The 17,526-nt window shown below is 36.3% G+C and overlaps 1 protein-coding gene across 6 annotated transcripts in view; it reads right to left on the bottom strand.

Moving 5' to 3' along the window:
• Nucleotides 1–2,438: 2,438 nt before the first annotated feature.
• SPAST (spastin) overlaps nt 2,439–17,526 on the bottom strand; it is a 38,657-nt gene continuing 23,569 nt past the window's right edge. For all 6 annotated transcript variants that reach the window (XM_077175741.1, XM_054628835.2, XM_054628834.2 and 3 more), the window contains 9 exons: nt 17,368–17,439; nt 16,770–16,845; nt 16,132–16,223; nt 14,247–14,326; nt 13,399–13,441; nt 12,712–12,791; nt 10,991–11,061; nt 9,112–9,152; nt 2,439–7,872 (listed from right to left, as the gene is read on the bottom strand). In XM_077175741.1, coding sequence (XP_077031856.1) covers nt 7,750–7,872; nt 9,112–9,152; nt 10,991–11,061; nt 12,712–12,791; nt 13,399–13,441; nt 14,247–14,326; nt 16,132–16,223; nt 16,770–16,845; nt 17,368–17,439 — 678 coding nt within the window. In that variant the 3' untranslated portion in view covers nt 2,439–7,749. The remainder of the gene's footprint in view (nt 7,873–9,111; nt 9,153–10,990; nt 11,062–12,711; nt 12,792–13,398; nt 13,442–14,246; nt 14,327–16,131; nt 16,224–16,769; nt 16,846–17,367; nt 17,440–17,526) is intronic.

Here is a 17,526-nt window from a genome sequence, read left to right on the forward strand (position 1 = left end):
CTCACCTGTAAAACCTACCAAAATACTTACCTGACTGTGGGTGAGAGATAGGCCTATATATCAAATTAAACCAGGAACAAGCCAGTCTTTAATCTGCTTCACAGTTAAGTGTGTTTCACAATTGTGTGTATTGTCTCCAGAACATGTGATTTTATTATTGATAAAAAAAGATAAAATAATTTTTACTTTCTAGATTTTATGTGGTCCTTAGAGGTATCATTAATTAAGAACAACTATCAGACTTATCAGGTGGTTAAGATATATTTAATATCTCAGACCTCATTCTAAGCTCTTGGCTGTAATCAGTAAGCTTTTTTTCCAGTGTATGGAAGAAGTTTTAGAAACTATTTGCAGAAAATAGATTTGTGCTTTATAGAATCTGGATGACAGGCAAGAAATTCAAACTGCAGCTGCTGCCTCCATTCAAATTTAATGAGGAAATCAGAACTCTGATGAACCACTGTATAATTTGCTCCACAAAGTTGTTTGGTTCCTTCATTATTGACATAGTATTGGGCTTTTTAGTTTATTTGATGTCACAGGGTATTTCTTCCCAGAAGAGGCCAATAGTTAGTTTTTAGAAACTGCACTTGAGGAAGTGTCTTCACAGAGGAAAAATTCTACAATAGCACAGCTGATACTAGCATTCTGCATATAACAAAACTAAGAGTCTTCAAGGATGTCTTACTGAGGCAAGTTTGAGGCCTTTTAGAAATTACTAAAATGAGATTTGAAAATAACAGAAGTTACAAACTTAGAAAGAACATATTGTTCTTACTGTATACATTTCCCAAAAAAGTAGAATTTTCAAAACTGTGTGGTAAAACCACCACACTTTGCTCAATAGGTTGTTTGTAGGCTGATATTCTAGAAAACATGTGGATTTTTTAAATATAGCTGCAACACAGCACCTGGAATAATCCCACCAGTGTTGAGAGATGGATTTTAGTTAAATTATATTTTTCTGCCTTCAACAGTACATGTATTTCCTGTTTTATCATGATACATAGAATAAAAAATAACTTAGGGAAAGTCGCATAACTGCCTTCTCCAGAGCCATATGAAACCTTGTAGGACACAGGCTGGATTTCACAAGTTCACCACATATTTGGAAATCTGCAGAAAGATGGCATGATGGGGGAAAAAAAACTTCATCAACAAAAACCCCCAAAAGAAAACAAACCCCACCCACCCAAAAAAAAACCCAACCAACCAAAAAAACCAAAAAAACAAAAAAGCCACCCAACAAGTTTTAACTTACTTTTTTTCTCACTTTTCTCTAGCAAACTTAGAGCACTAAAATACAGAAATAAACATCTGAGATACACCAGCATCTAATGCTGGGCATGCAGCCTTGTCTCCCCTCCTTGGCTGGAATGGGAACAATTGAATGAGTCCAAGACAAACTTCAGTCCAGGGTATGCTGCCAAAACCAAAATCTCTGTAGATTTCAAAATAGCAAATGGTGGAATATGTTTTTTTCATGCTCTTCTTTCTTCAATGATTTTAATTTATCTGATTATCTCCTCTACAAGAATAAAATATTTGCATGTCTGTAACCGATACACAAAATTACCAGTAGAAATCATTTTAGTGGTTCAAAATCTACGTCCAAGCAGTAGTATTTCAGCCAAAGAGAGATACCTTGGATAGACACCAGTGATGTCTTTCTGTCCTAAGGAATTATTCCTTGACAGAAGCAGGAATAGCTCACATGATGCTGTCCAAAACACTGGGTTTTTTTACTCCTTGCTGTATTGATTTTTATTTGGTTGGTTTGTTTTAGCACTAATTTACATGATGATGTGTGGAAGGCAGTGGTCATGGCTGTTTTTTTTGAAGACCCCTCATAATGCCAGATATGTAATATTAAAATGAGTCTTTAAAAAATAAAGTTTGATTAATTTTATCTTCAGGATGTAACTCTATTAACAGATCACCCCTCATAGCTGTAAGCAGTCCAGATGCAGCCTCAAGACAGAGAATTACAAATGATAAGGCAATGGGGATAAGTAAAGAAATTATATTGTTAACTCAGAACTAACAGCAGCACTCTCCCCCAGGCAAAAGAAAAGCCATTTTGAGGCCAAGCAAATTTGCTCCAAATTTTTCAGGACTTCCCCATGACGACCAGAATTAGTTATGTGAAAACTCCTGGTTTTCACCATGATCTAGCAAGACTAGGATAAGCACACACTTTCAGTTTAAGCACATTTATTTAGGAAGTAGCACTTCTGTTTACATTAGTTTTAAGAACTTGAGTTATGTTCTTTAGAAACTGATTTATTTACATATTTATTGTTCCATCATCTGGTATACAACACCTGATGTTTTAAAATGTTTTTTTAAAACCAGCAGCAATTTAATAGGCTTCAAGTTTAATGAAAAGGCTTTTAGTTTTGGACATTTTATCTGATAAACAGACAAGAAAACAGTAATAACAGGACAAACAAAACATTTTATTGTAAGCTAAAGCTATGTGACTGCTTGTCATGCTTTTTACATTGCTATTAGTAAAATGGTGTTTAACATTTCAGAAAACATTCTTAAAAGAACAATGAAACAAAAGTGCTTCTAAACAACAAAATACAAAAATGAATCCCATCCCAGATTGGAGTTGTCCAATATATTTTATGGGGTTGGGGTATGGTGTTTTGTCTCCACCTTTGGTTTTCATCACTTTAATACAAATTTCTGAAAAATACTGACTAGCCCTTCAGACGACTAAAAATGGGACTCACGTGGCAAAACCAGTTTCTGTGTTTGCAGTCCCTTTGACAGGTGTGCAACTATTTCACAAAATACTTTCTTCCCCACTTCTAATGGGAGAGAACCTGCACAAGTGAGAGCCACACCCCGGCATCTTGGAGCACTACACCTGTATTAACCAGCTAGAGAGCACCGACCTTTAATCCTCAAAGCCACGTCTCTGAAGAAAGGCTTTTTTAAGAAGTGTGTCTTATGAAGGTAAGGAAAGTCTTACAGCAAAACAAGGTTCATCACCATAGTTTCCAAAAGTAATGTCAAGCATTTTGAAATCAAACCATCAGACTCTGAAGAATCTGCAGTGTTGAGCCAGTATGTTGTATCCACCGGAGGAGTGTGTACCTTGCCAATTATTGCTGAACTCGGGAGGTAGTTATTGACAAGGTAAGAAGTTTCCACTCTAAGACAGTTAATGATTTACACAAGAAGCAGGAAAAACACAATACACATTTCCCCATATTTTACAAGATGATTTTGTATTTGCAGGAAGTGACAGCTTAACTTCCTCATCCTGTGGAATTATAATTACCGTAATTAAAAGAAAAGATACTGAAAGTTATCATTAAATAAGAAATTCTAAAAGAAAATAGCTGATCAATTGGTCATCTCTTAGGATGTCTGCAGATCATCCTAAGCATGAAAATTCACATAGGTCAGTAAAACAACATTCTTCAACACTAAACAGCAGCTCAAGAGAAACTAATAGTAAAACTGCCTCTAATTAGCACAATGACTGAGATAACTAGTTGCATTGACTACTTGCTTGCTACTCTTCATTCCATTTTTGATATCTGGTAGAAACCCCAACAACTTAAAGCATCACAAAAGCTTGAGGGCACCACAGAAAATGAATGAAAACCTGGTCAGGTACAGTAGCACTGGCCCCCTCCCAAGGCTGCCACATGCAGAAGCATCACTAAAGCACTGGAGAAGCACGTCCTAGGCACAGCTATGCATCATCCATGTCTTGGGTAGGAAAGCACTAAGGAAATCTAGGGCACCAAGTCTCACCATAGATGATGAAGGAAGCCCTAAGGAGAACACTGCTTTCCAGTTCAGAACAGATGTCTCAGTTCCATTTGCCAGCATATCTGACTTCAGTATTCCCAGTACAAAGTACTTAAATTTCACAAGAGGGACATGACAGCAGTGCAAAGCAGTGCTAAACCCCACTTGTCTAGAATAGAAAAAATACTATTTATCCTACACCAGAAGGTAAGGTTAATTGAGTTAGATGTATAAAAACTGTCATTTTAAAAACACTTGAGAGAAAGGAACAGAAAAACCAGCAATAGTCTCTAATTAGTGCAGTGACAACACACCTTCTCAGTTCAGAGATCCCATTCTTACTCATTTTTAAGTGTTATTATCACATTTGTTACCTACATAAAGTTGCAGGGCCATATTCAACAGAATTGTACCTAGCATCTGGCTTTGAGTAAGCGAGACATCTCAGTGGCACAATGCCTATTTCTGATACTCTAAAAGCTGTAAAGTCTAAGAAACGAACAGGACAGATTTATTTGTGCATAAATACCCTAGTTTAAGGCTTATCTTTAGTATTCTGTGTTGATTTTATCTTTGCATATGCAGAGAACCTGTACAGGTTTGCTGTAGTCCACAGAAAAGTCAACATTAGTAAAGGGAACATCATAACACAGAAAATATTCTCATTTTAAGGAGAAAGAGAAATCTACATACTGTTCTTCCAGTATGTTGAAAGACAAAAAATGTGGCTCCTGCTTAATACAAGCAGGAAGATGTATGAAGGTTGTTAGAAAAACACAAGGGGTTTGGGTTGGTTTTATTTTCTCCCTCCAGTAACTACTACACTTGAAAGTCAGTAAAACACTGGCAGAGAGCCAGACAAGCTGCTTACTAATCATGTCAAAAAAGTGGGTCAAGTTGCTCATTCACTAGCAGTGGGCAGATTCACACAAAATAAAAGGGGGTAAAAAAAAGAAACAAAGAAAGGAAAAAATCAGTCCAGAGAGCTAATGGACTGCTAGTCTTGACAAAAGTTAAAAGCACCCAAACTGCTGTCCTGTTTATCCTGATTTGAGGCATTGTATTAGAACATAACCTGATTTTATGGAAAATACAGCTGGTAAAGTTCTGTGTAAGTACTACAGCCTTGGGAAATATGGGTAATTTGTGGTTATTTGGGGTGGGTTTTTTTGGATGGTTTTTTTTTTTGCGGGGGGGGGGAAGGTTTGGTGGTTTCTTTCTGTTATTGTGGTTGTTTTTCCCCAGATCTGCTTTTATACACAGTTAATCCAACATATAGATGGAATCACTGAGCTGGGACTTAGTACATGTAAAATGAGGAGTAAGATACAAGATAATGCCTTAAGCAGAACAGAATTACTCTTAAAAGACAGTATTCAGAAAATAGCATAAGACAAGACATTTAAAGGAAATTTATGAACCAAACAGCACCTGGCCATGTGCTAAGTGTCCAGCAGCTGTGGAGCAAACTGATGTTGCAGAACAAAATTTTCTTCTTTTTACTGTGTTCCAGCATTAATTTATAGGGCTGTAGTTCATCCACTAAGCAGAAAACAATCAGGCATAATAGAAGACCAAAAAGCAGCTGTACCAGTCACACAGATTCTCTTGACCTGAACTGGTTGTACAAACTAGTGAAAGGGCTGGTCCCTTTCTCTTTGTGTAGCAGCTGGTGATTCTGACTCCTTGTGCTGCATACTGGTGCTACTTTAGGGGATAAGGACCTCTAGCTCAACATTTCAGGTACCTATCCCATGCCAATGAGTATGCATTTGAAATAAATAACCAGTATGTTCCTCAAAATGAAGTGGACAAAACCAACAGTTTTGTAACAATCATTAAGGAACACTCAAAACCAGAAGCGTTATCTTTGAAGTTCTCATTTGCAAAGGATCTCAAGGAATGTCTACCAGAGCTTTATGAATAAAACCAAGGCCCTTTCTTAGCTGTAGCTATGTGGCAGATGCTAGTACAACAGTAATATTCATGCTTAGCAATATGAAGAATTTTACAAATACGGATCAAGTCAGCCAGGAATCTCCAACAACAGAGATGGTCTACTGAAGGCAGAGCTAAGGCAAAGCAAGACATGAGACTTAAGAATCTGAAATCTTTTAGCATTTCTCCAGAAAAGTGAATCAGAGGAACCAAAGTCACGTTTCATTTACATAAGACATACAAATTTGAGAGTCCTATCCTTAGAAGGCTAGACGTGGTTTGGTTAGACTATTTCAAAAGGCATAGTAGTGGAACACAATCTTCTCTTATTTGATTGCTTTTAATCTTAAGACCAGTTAAAAGCATCTCTGGTTGAAAAAAAAAACCAAAATAATCCCAAACATATTGCATATGTGCATCTCAAAGGTATGACAGAGTTTCTGCTACTTAGTACTCAATACCACACAGTGAGCACAGTCCTCTCAGAGTATTACTATACCTACCTACAACTGCATCTCTCTAGAGTTGTTTTTTTTTTTCATATATACATATAATATATTATTTATAGTCAACTTTCAGGTAAATAGTTAAAAAAATAAGTTAAATGAAAAATTAAAACCAAATTTTCTGTTAAGACCAAAAGCAAACAACACTTACAACATATTTTCATTAAAACAACAACAAACAATATGCATTTTCACATATCGCTAAGCTGGGAGAGGTGGAAAAAAACAAAACCAAACCAACCAAAAAAACAAAGAACCCAACAACCCACAAACCTGCTTTAACAAGGAACTAGTGTTCTGCCTTGCAAACATCTGTGTTTAATCTGTGTAGAATTTGTAAACAAGATGTTGGGCCTTTAGAAGTAAAGGCAAAAATGCTTTCCTTTATTATGGTATTTAAAGGCTATCATTTAAGAGTTTTTTTTTTTTTAATAGCTTGTCATTTATATAATAAAAACAAGTATTTGTACAAAGATGCAGTTTCTTTTTAAAAAAGCAGATCAGTTGAGTGTTTCATACTTTAATATATAAACTGAAACATATGAAAGCTATAAAAACATTAATGTGTGCCATGTATTAAACATGTAGCCTCATATTATAATGCTTACATGTGGAGATTAAAAAAATTATCACAATGGAAATTTTACTTTCAATTATCATAAACAGACCAAAATACAGGGTAGAAACACATCATTTCTGAAACTCAACAATTAGCATCACCTACTCTCTCAAACATCAGCTGGGCTCAAGTTGTACACAGTAAGCATAAGCTAACATTCTACCAATGAAAGCGTTACAAAATGCATTAAGAGAAAATACTGCCACTAAATGAGTATCTCAGTCTATTCTTTTATTTAGTAATTTTTCTTTTAAAAGGCAGTTTGAATTGGTTTTATAAGGTTGGGGTTTTTTGCTGTTCTGCTATCAAAGGTCTTCTTTAAACCTGTCCTGTGAACAACTCAGTCACATTACAACAAAACAAAAAGACAAATAATAACAGACCAGCTACTTTTAACAATTTAATAATCGTAAGTCCCCAATGCTGTTCTTCCACTCTGCACAGGGAAATTGTTTTATTTGGCACATTAAGGATAAAAAAGTCAAAAAAAGAACTGCAGTTTACAAACCTCAAATTGAACATTATTGTTCCAAGTCCATTGTTCGTCAATGCCATGGCAAAATTAAAAACAAAAAAACCACACACACAACATAGGAAAGGTTCTCCAATGATCAATATCATCAGAGCCTTGTAGCAGAAACAATATACATATATTAATGTTCAAACCAGAATCAGATTGCTAGGAATCTTACTTCTCTCAAGTCCTGTTGTGCTCTTACTTACAGTGTGTAAATCCTCACTAAATGGCAAAGAGGCTTTGATGAACACATTTCACATTGTATATTTTCTCTTAATCTCAAGTTTTAATGCAGATACTTAAATATCTGTAAAGTCCTGTAAACTCTGGCTGCTTCCCAGTTGTCTGCACCAACTGCTCTCCCCAGGCAGGAGTGTTTCACTTCAAGTAGTGTCTCACACTGTGGTATCTCCAAAGTCCTTGTTCCAGCGGATGTACGCCTCCAGGGTCTGAGGGCTCAAACTGCGCTTGATCTTCTTCAGAGACTCTGTGAAATCTGACAGCTTGATGTTTCTCATCTAAACGGAAAATGAAAGACATCAGGGTCACAAGTGGTTTATGTACTTCTGTTTATAGAGGAAGTACTTGAGTATTCACTTTTAACAAAACACATTCTATGAGTGCTGCATCTTGATGTAAGAACAAATTTTTTTTGCAGAGTAGACATTCACTGCAACAACCCCCCAAGAATGTGGTAGCGTCTCCATTGCTGGAGGTTTTGAAGATATGAATGGGCAGGGTGCTAAATAATCTCATCTAAGTTCCCTTTCCCACAAAAGGATGGACCAGGTGATCTTTGAAGGTCCCTTCCAAACCAGGGTGTTCTATTATTCTATGACCTGATGCAAGAATCTTGTAATTTAAGACTACCAGTATGTACCATTTTCAATAAACTAACACTTGCCAATAGTAAGATCTGCCTTGTTACTAAATCGCTCATTAGACTGTGTCATTTCTTCCTGTTTCAGTAGGTGGTGTGAGCTGGTGCATATGAGGACATCACAACAAATTATCACAGATGCTGTTATCCTCCTGCAACAAACCCTTCCAGCTTATAGCTTTGGCCACGACCTCAGGCTAAACACAAAAAGCAACTGAGAAATGAAGTTCTACTTCATTTTCCCCTGTTGAACCGTGGTTTGCACACACACCTGAACAGAAACTTCTGTACACAGGACCAATCGCCTTTTTTTTTTTCATGTTTACAGCTGCAGTTTGTGGTCATGAGCCTAATCTTTTTCTTTATGATGGTACATGTCAATTAATGCAAGTATTATTCATATACATGCACAAATCTGTTTTAGGTTCTCCCTAAGTTAACCTCCTTCATGTAAAGATGCGGTGGAGGGGGTAGAAGTAATTTCACATAATACTTCTGGGAATGTTCTTGGGAAGTAACACTGCAGTAAATAATAGCCAGGCCTCTGACATCAGCTAGGTAACAAATACTGCAGTTCAATGTGAAGGAAAAGACAGGACAGTCAGCTGAAATGAAGAACAACAGACTTACTAACAGAAAAAGAAGTGCTCTGAAGCCTGAAAGCCAACAAACGACCCATGAACCTCTGACATCTGAGGACAGATCTTCATCTCTATTTCTACAGAATTTTCTTTAATGAAGAAGTGATTAAAAAGGGTAACACCCCCCAAAATTATCCTATTTTGTATGATACTACACATAAAAAAGGGACCTTAATAGTTTCTAGTGAGAAAGCCTTCTATTGAAAGGGGAATATACAGCTGCTAAAACAACTTACCTCACTGGCAGACATGTTCTTTACCTGTTCTGGTTTTAATTCTGTTTAAAAAAAAAAAAAAAAAAATCGATGGGTGAGTTTTGTAAGAAAACTTTCATCACTTCTGACAAATAAAACATGTTAAAAGCACTTATATTCTGGAAAAAAAACGTGCAGCTAAAAATTATACCTTTCTCCTATAAAGAAAGGTACATTATGTTTTTGCCTCCTTCTCCATTTATCAGCTCCTCAACCAGGCTGCTCCCACACTCAGTTACTGCAGGTGCAGCACAAAGTGATAGCAGAATAATTCCTTTTTCCTAAAGTATGGAAAAGAGCACACAAGGCAACAGAGCTACCTCCCCCATATTAACTGTGGTATCCACAGCCTCCCTACTGAATTTCTGGAAACAGAAGGTACAGTCAGCCAAGAACACTGAAATAAAATCAGGCAGGGCACATCACAGTGCTTCTTGCCCTATTCTGCACTCATGGGATCTGAACATAGTGGCATCATTCACCAATTTTTTTTTTTTTTTTAACTTGCAATAAGCTCATGGTATTAACAGGTAACAGCAAACATTTTGCTAGGAGAGTACAAGAAAAAGAACCTAGATAGGATTGGCAAGGATAATATCACAAAACATTTTCAAAAATATATTGTTTTATATGGAAAACAGGAACAAGTGAAAGAAATGTGTTGCACAATGTTACACGGTCTCTTCTTGAAATGGACTTGCGTGTGAAGTGAGGTGTCAGCAAAGTAAAGCCTGCATACCTAAATGCATACATTATTAATTCCACCACTCTAAAATAAATATATTCAAATTCTTAGGAGTCATGATGTCTCTTATGAGAGCCATTTAATGCAGTTCTGTTTCCCAGTTATTACGCAGGATTGTGAAAGATGTGGTTTACAAATTCAGCAGCTAAAAGAAAATGTGTAAAAAACATTACATTCCAACAGCTGCTTTCAAAAGAGATAGTGCACTGGCAAAAATGCATGCTACAGAATTTAAAAAAATAATAAACACACCCACAAAACATTAACAGACCTCTCCTCCCCATAAATAAGAGAGTTGCAACAATTTTTATTTACACATAATAGGCTGATATTACAGAACACTTCTGCTCTGCCTGCCTTTAGTACCTTTCTGTAAAGTAGGACAATGTCTACAAACAGAAAACTAACACCAAATCTTCACAATCTTTTCTACACAAAAATCCTGCTACTGATCTCCACTAAACAAGATCAGTTCCCTCAGATGTGGATCAGTTCCCTCAGATGTGGCTACTGGACACACAACTAGCTAGTTAAAGAGAACAAAGAGAGGAGGTGTTGGAAAAAAGTATTCACATTAAAACTGGGTTTTTCCTAGCTGGACATGTCAGGGAAAGAACAAATATAAGTAAAACTCTAGATCATTCACAGTTGTCATCTGGATCACAATTCACCATTAAGAGTTAAAAATATAAAAAGCTATGCCATTCAAACTGTATCTAGAAAAAACCCATAAAATAGCTTGTTTCAGTTTTCCTTCCCTTCAACTTCAAAGACACTTGACTCTTTTATAAAGGGAAGTAACACAATCAGCAATTGCTATTCAAGTAGTCATTTAGCTACAACAGAACTGACACCAGTCTCAGAAAGACACTGGTTAAAAACCCTACAAATCAGCGAGAAACACTTGACACTGCTTTTCTTCTATGACACAAAAACTTCGTTTCACATGGTGAGATGCTGAAGGGTTTTGTGTAAGTAAATCTTATAAAGATGCTATTATGAGGAATAGACTAAAATCCAATGAAAAAATGTAAATTTCAGAGATTTGAGAATTATAAAGATGCAAGAAAATATAACTCTAATGTCAAAACCTCAATAAAAATCTCTGCAGCTTACCTCGAATGGGGCCAAGTGCTGCATCCTTCGCTAATGCAGTCAGGTCACTTCCAGAGTATCCATCTGTCATTCTTTGGCAAAGGAAAAAGTGGGGTCAAGGAAGAAGCAAAAAACCCAAAAACCTGCTTCAAATCAATTTAATTGCAGATAATCAAAGTGTTACTTAATCAGAAGAAGTATTACTTTGATGTTATTTTTCAAGTTTAATAAATCAGAAGTGTGTTCAGTGTAAGTGATCTTTCACAGATTAAATTTAAAGTACAGATATTCAAGTCCCAAATAACATTCTAGAAAAAAAAAAGGCAGCACCTAGGATTTGTAGATGAAAACTGATTCCAATCACATTTACTATTTCTGTAGGAGAATTCTGTACCAGTAGTTTATCAACATTTGTCAATTACCGTAAAACCAAAACCTCAATTGTCCTGTACACTCTGTGGGAGCTGTTCCAGAATTAGACTTAATATCCAAGTTAACCACTGAAACACTCTGGAGAAAAAAGGCCTCCACTGAACCAGGAAGCCAACAATACAAAATGCCAAGATCAGTGAAAATGAGTAGTTCAGGTTACCTAAAGGAAAATTTAAAAACAAAACCAGCACCCTTGTAAGAAGAGTGGCTAGCTGCAGCAACAAGAGCTTAGTCTTCTGGAGATCATAAAGTCTGTTATAGTTTGTAGAAAAAGTTGCAGAGGGGCAAAGGAACACAAAATCATAATGGAAGTTAAATACATCTCTCTTTCAAAACAAAGAAAGATGGAAAAAGAAGCAGGCAGGATGCTCAATTTTTACATTTTCTCTAAACCTTTTAAAAAAGGTGCACTCAAGTTGCATTTGTAATTTGGTTCTTACATTTGCAGTTAGAATACAGGACAATGACTGTGTTTTTCCTCCAGTTAGCTATTACTGCAGCCTAAATGTGGCCTGAGCTAACAACCTTCAAGCACAGAGGGAATATATTCAGTTGGATGACACATCAACTTCTGCAGCATTACTAAGAGGCTGACAAATGCTACATCCAAGAGTGTACTAACCTCTGTTGTCCTACCACAAGGAGAAACAGACTCAAGTACATCCACCTGCCTATCCTTGCTATCTCACAGAATGTCTTCACTCCTTCCTGCCCTACCTGCTTTTTAGTCTAATCTCCTTCACACAAATTATTAAATTTAGGTGACTAACAGCAGTACTGTGTCACTCTCAAAGATGAAAAACATAAAACAACTCTATTTCATAAGAGGAGGAAAAAATTAACCCACATTTTCCCAATCAAATTTGAAAGTGAAAAGAACCTAAAATTATCCAGTGCTTGTTCTGCTATGTTGGTAATACATTCAACAAGCCTAGCAAGGCACCAGCAAAGAGAACTTGCCTTTTATGTGAAATGAATGCCAAGTGCAAAACTGGTGCTATCTTTTTGCATCAGGGAGGAGAGCTGGACTCCTTGAGGGATGGGTGGAAAGAAGCATCCCTCCTCCCTCCTCCTCAAAGGAAAGAGCTGATGAGCATGTTTCAACAACAGAAACCTGACTGGGTGTATCTTATATATGCATATATAAAACCACTTTCATACAGCCTGACAGGGAACCATCTTCCCCAAATAAATGAATTCATGTTGTTGCTGTTGGATCATTTACATTAGTTACATTTTGAATTAATTAAACAGTCTGAATGAATGCAGTAGAAGAATATATTTATTTAGTATGGTTACAAAATACTTACCTAGCTAGTTGAGCCAACTCTTTTTGGGTTAATGGACTTCCTTGCTTGCTTAGAAGATTTTTAAGCAAAATCAATCTTGTCTGAAAAGAAGATAAAATTATCAGATGCAAAACTCGTTTTCATGGAACACTTACAATTGTGTTGCAAGAACAGAACTACGCTTTCGTCAGTTTTGCTTTTGTGCTTCACCAGTTCAAACTTGCCCATAGTGCTTGTGCAATTAGACTGTGCAGTATCATCTCTTCAGGAGCAGAGATAAGGACTGGGTAAATACAAGACCAAGAGCCTAACTACTAGTATCAAGAAGAATTAGAATCTTCATCAAAATTCCTGATCTCCTGTTGAACTGACAAACATTAGGAAAATTACTTCTGTCTTTTGCAATAAAACACTCTCCCTTCAGCCAAACAAACATGCTCCTCTAAGTCCTACTTCACACTTGCCTACATCTGCCAGTCTGTAAGCAACACCTCACTAGTCAAGAAGTACTGAGTAGCTACCACCAGATTTGCTACTAGTATGAGTGAAAAAAAACCCACAAATCTTAAAATAGTTCTCAGAATTAATGCACAGTGTATATAGTCAAGGCAAGCCAGAAGTTAGTTCACAGAACTGTAATCATCCACAAGGGCAAGTTAAGAATTGCCTATAAGTGTCTTAAAAATGTGGGTAGAAAACAATACTTACCTCCTCATTTGGTAAAGACACATATACCCGTTTGGTGAAGCGTCTGAAAAAAACCCAAACATGTATACATTGTTCACACTATTCTGTAACTAGTTATCCCATAAAAATCTAACATTTGGTTTGGTTAAGTGACAAAATTTCACTTTCATCATCAAATTCTAGGAAGCAGAATTGAAAATTTTGAAAAAAACACCAACAACCAAACAAAAAATATGTAGAAGCTACTGGCACCACCTTACTCTTATCTGAATCTATAAGACTCCTCCAGAGGGGAAACACTCTAAAGGCAGAAATACCACTGACCACCAGCAATGAAATGAAGCCTCTCTTAATTTTTACACAAAAAGTCTTTGGAATAATTTCTTCAGGCAATGCTGACATATCTATTTTCCTCAATCAAGAATGAAAAGATAATAAAGTATGAGTACTTTTAGCAAAAAAGTCCTAAGGCAAGTCTACAGCAAGACCTGTAATTGCATGGGATGTCAGAAGACAATGTTCACAGAGAAGAAATACTAGATTTCTGGTCAATCTGGAATACTGATCAAATTTCCTCCTTTATTTTGCCATTACAATCCAAATAACAAAAAAAGTAAAATATTAAATTAAAGAAATTTAAAAACCACTGACGTGACCTCAACAGGTACTACTGTTTCAGACTATTGCAAGACCACCATGACTGTGCAGATACATCTCAAAAGAAAAGAGCCCCTCTTTGAGAGGTTAAATAATTTAGCCTTGCTGAACAGCTTTTACATATTACAAAACTTCACTGAGACAGTAGGCAAAACCTGTTCTTCATAATGAATATCATCTTAGTGTATATTCAGAAAAAGATGTTTTGATACCTGAGAACAGCATCATCAAGCTCCTGAGGCCTGTTTGTTGCTCCCATCACAAGTATTCTGTCCTCTCCAGAAGACTGCACCTATATAATGTGGGAAGGCAAGCCAGCTCTCAGTTTACACAGTCTACATTAAGCAGAAATACAACAAAACCAGTTAGAGACTTGCCATGGATTCAGCACACTGATGGGATCTTTATATATATATATATTTATATATTTATATGTTTTGGGGTTTTTTTCCATTAAGGTAGGTTTAAAATATTGCTCAGATAATTGTAAAGTCAAACCAGGAAAAGGTAAAAAAAAAAAACCAAAAACCCCCAAAACCCAAAAAAGGCTTTCTGGAAAAATCTGAGACTATAAAACTATAAAAGGCACTCATAAGTTTAGTTACCAGGGGATAACTATGTTGAAAAAAAAACAGAGACTTTCTGCTGTTCTGGGTTTTTTACACAAAATACCATTTTGAAGCCTATAGGGTGAGAATCAAAATTTTGAACTGAAGTAAAGCCAGAACCCCAAATCAGAACAGAGATCCATCTAACACAGGTCTCGCACGAATCCAGTAATCAAAACAGGCTATAAAATAACCATAATAGCAGAAAGACACAGCAATTTCCTTCCCAATTCCCCTCATTTTATATCCCAGAATATGGAGACTTAGACCTTCCAAACTTTAGAGGAAACTCTGGGCTATCAGCAACATTATTCACTTAGTGTTCAATTCTTTATAGATTTAGGTTCACTGCTACTGTACCACGTTCAAAAGGTTCACCAAAAATACTCTATGACATAGTTACACTTTAAATATTAAGTCAGCAGACCTTACATTATGCTTATTTTTCCCTTTTCATTTTAAGGGAAAACTCTGCATGTGTGTGTAATAATCTAAATAATCTCTGCATATCACTGTCACATTGCACTATTTGTCCTGATTCATCCATTTTGGAGTTTTTCCCAACCTTGCTGCCACTCCATGTTGTTATCTGCTCCTCCTCTACCTCATTACTATTGCTTCACCACTGTAGCAATATTCCATTGTGCTAATGGAACACAAACTAAAATTATTCACTACAAGAACAGTGCTGTGACAGAAAAATTCTCTGATCTCATTTGTGTCTGTCCCACTATGAAATCCAGTTCCTCTTCCTGGGTATTGCATTCATGCCATTAAACACTTCTTACTGAATTCTGTCTTCTCTAGCTTATGAGACCAAGAAAAGCGTTATAATTCAATAAAAGGTGTACTAACACAGAAATGAATCTTTCTAATGTGTCAGAACTGTGTATACATGAGATACATACATATATATATATATATATATATATATATATATATTTAAAATCTAAACTAGTCTCTTGGAAATCCTCATACCTCAAGTCTCACCCCTTGACAGTGCATGCTTGTGACACACACTCCTTTGACAGCAAAAACTATTTAAAAGACATTTAATCTTGTTTTGCTTTGCCAGAATAAAGAGAAGTGATTCATGAAGCCATGCAATTGCAAACATGGATTCAGCTCTCCGTGACCCTCAAATGTCCCTCTTGCCCTGTAAGAACAGCTGTCCTCACAGCTCCTTTACTACTGCCATCTGTTATCCTTTCTTTTCTGTCCATAATCTTCCAAGACATTATTACAGCTCATCCCCAGATCACTACCTTTCAGTCCATCAGTGCATCTTCCAGAACACCACAGTAAGCAGGTAGAAAATTAAAAACAACCAAAAAAAAGCTGTTTGCCAATTATGGTGGGGTGGGGTGGGAGGGAGGCTGAGCTAAGCCCCAGCAGCCAAACCTTTTGTAATTCACCTATAGGTTTTACTGGCACCCACTACATTTACCCAATTTAGCTAAATCAAACAATACCAAGATTAAATACTTACACCATCAAATTCTATTAAAAATTCTGTTTTTAGACGCCTGCTAGCATCATGTTCACCTTCTCGTCTTTCACACAAAAGGCTATCAACTTCATCTAAAAAACAAAGAAATACATCTTAACTAAGCATACAACATCAAAATTTTTGTATTTGCCTAAGTTCCTTTGCTAATATAAGGCTCCATTAAGGAAGACCAGATCTTCATTCTTTAGGAGACAGACAGATCTTAGGAAAGTTTAAAAACCTGTGTGATGTTTTGGCCTTTGAATAGGCAATACCAAGCACAAATGAGAGGGGGGAAAAAAAAAAATCTTTCTGATGACAAACTACTACTCAGGACAAGCAAAATATATTTTCATGTTTGAAGTTTAATGGACTCACTCTGTAAAGCCAGTACAGTATTTTTCTTTTAGAGAACACCTCTTCCCACTATTACCACCAACTAAATAACATAACAGTAATCTAACATGCTTTATATGAACTACTGATTGCCCAGCAGGTCATATCTGAGACAGTTGTCCTGAGCTGCAAAATTACCCAAAAGAAGTTTACCCAACTATTCCAATAGTTAACTACTTACTAATCTTTGGTAAGCAAGATTACTTAAGAAAGTAAATAAAAGTTAAAATTTAAGGTCTTACCAATAAAAATTATAGAAGGTTGAAGTTCTCTGGCTACTGCAAATAGAGCACGCACCAGTTTCTCCCCTTCACCCACCTAAAATAACAAAAAACTGATTTTTAGGGGGTTAAAAATTTTTACTACATGACAGCTAACAGAAGGACCAACAGAAAATTGTGCTAGTAACCTACCACACTCAGTCCATTTATACATATTCAGATTATCACTGGTTCAGTACATACAATGGAATTGTTTACATCTTTAAAGAAACACTACACCTTCTCTTATGATCACAGCTGAATTAACTGTCAAGAGATTTTGGTGCCTAAATTACCAGAGTGAAAGAGAGCTGGGACCAAACTAATCTATTTTTTAAGGATGGAAAATCCCACAACCACTTGTCTGCATTACTGCCATTGCCAAGCTAGAAAAACCTTTGACACTGCTTTATCACAAGCACAAACCAAATTTTTTTTTACTTCACTAGTCACTTTTTAAAAACTATGTTCATTATAGGCTAACAGTTCACCAAGGACTCATCAGAAGTCTCTGGCTTTCTTAAGCTCCAATTAAAGCATGGGTGTTTTCAAATCAATGTATTTTACAGCCACTACTTACATATTTTGAAGTCAGACTCGCTGCACTGATGTTAAAGAAAGTAGCATTTGATTCTGCAGCAACTGCTTTGGCCTAGGAAAGGAGGGAAAAACAAAAACACTTATAAAAGCTATCATATTGAAGATAGTTCTCTTCATCTGCAGTGACCACTCATGTCCT

Source organism: Agelaius phoeniceus, chromosome 3, assembly GCF_051311805.1.
Source record: "Agelaius phoeniceus isolate bAgePho1 chromosome 3, bAgePho1.hap1, whole genome shotgun sequence".
NCBI classification, from domain to species: Eukaryota; Metazoa; Chordata; class Aves; order Passeriformes; family Icteridae; genus Agelaius; species Agelaius phoeniceus.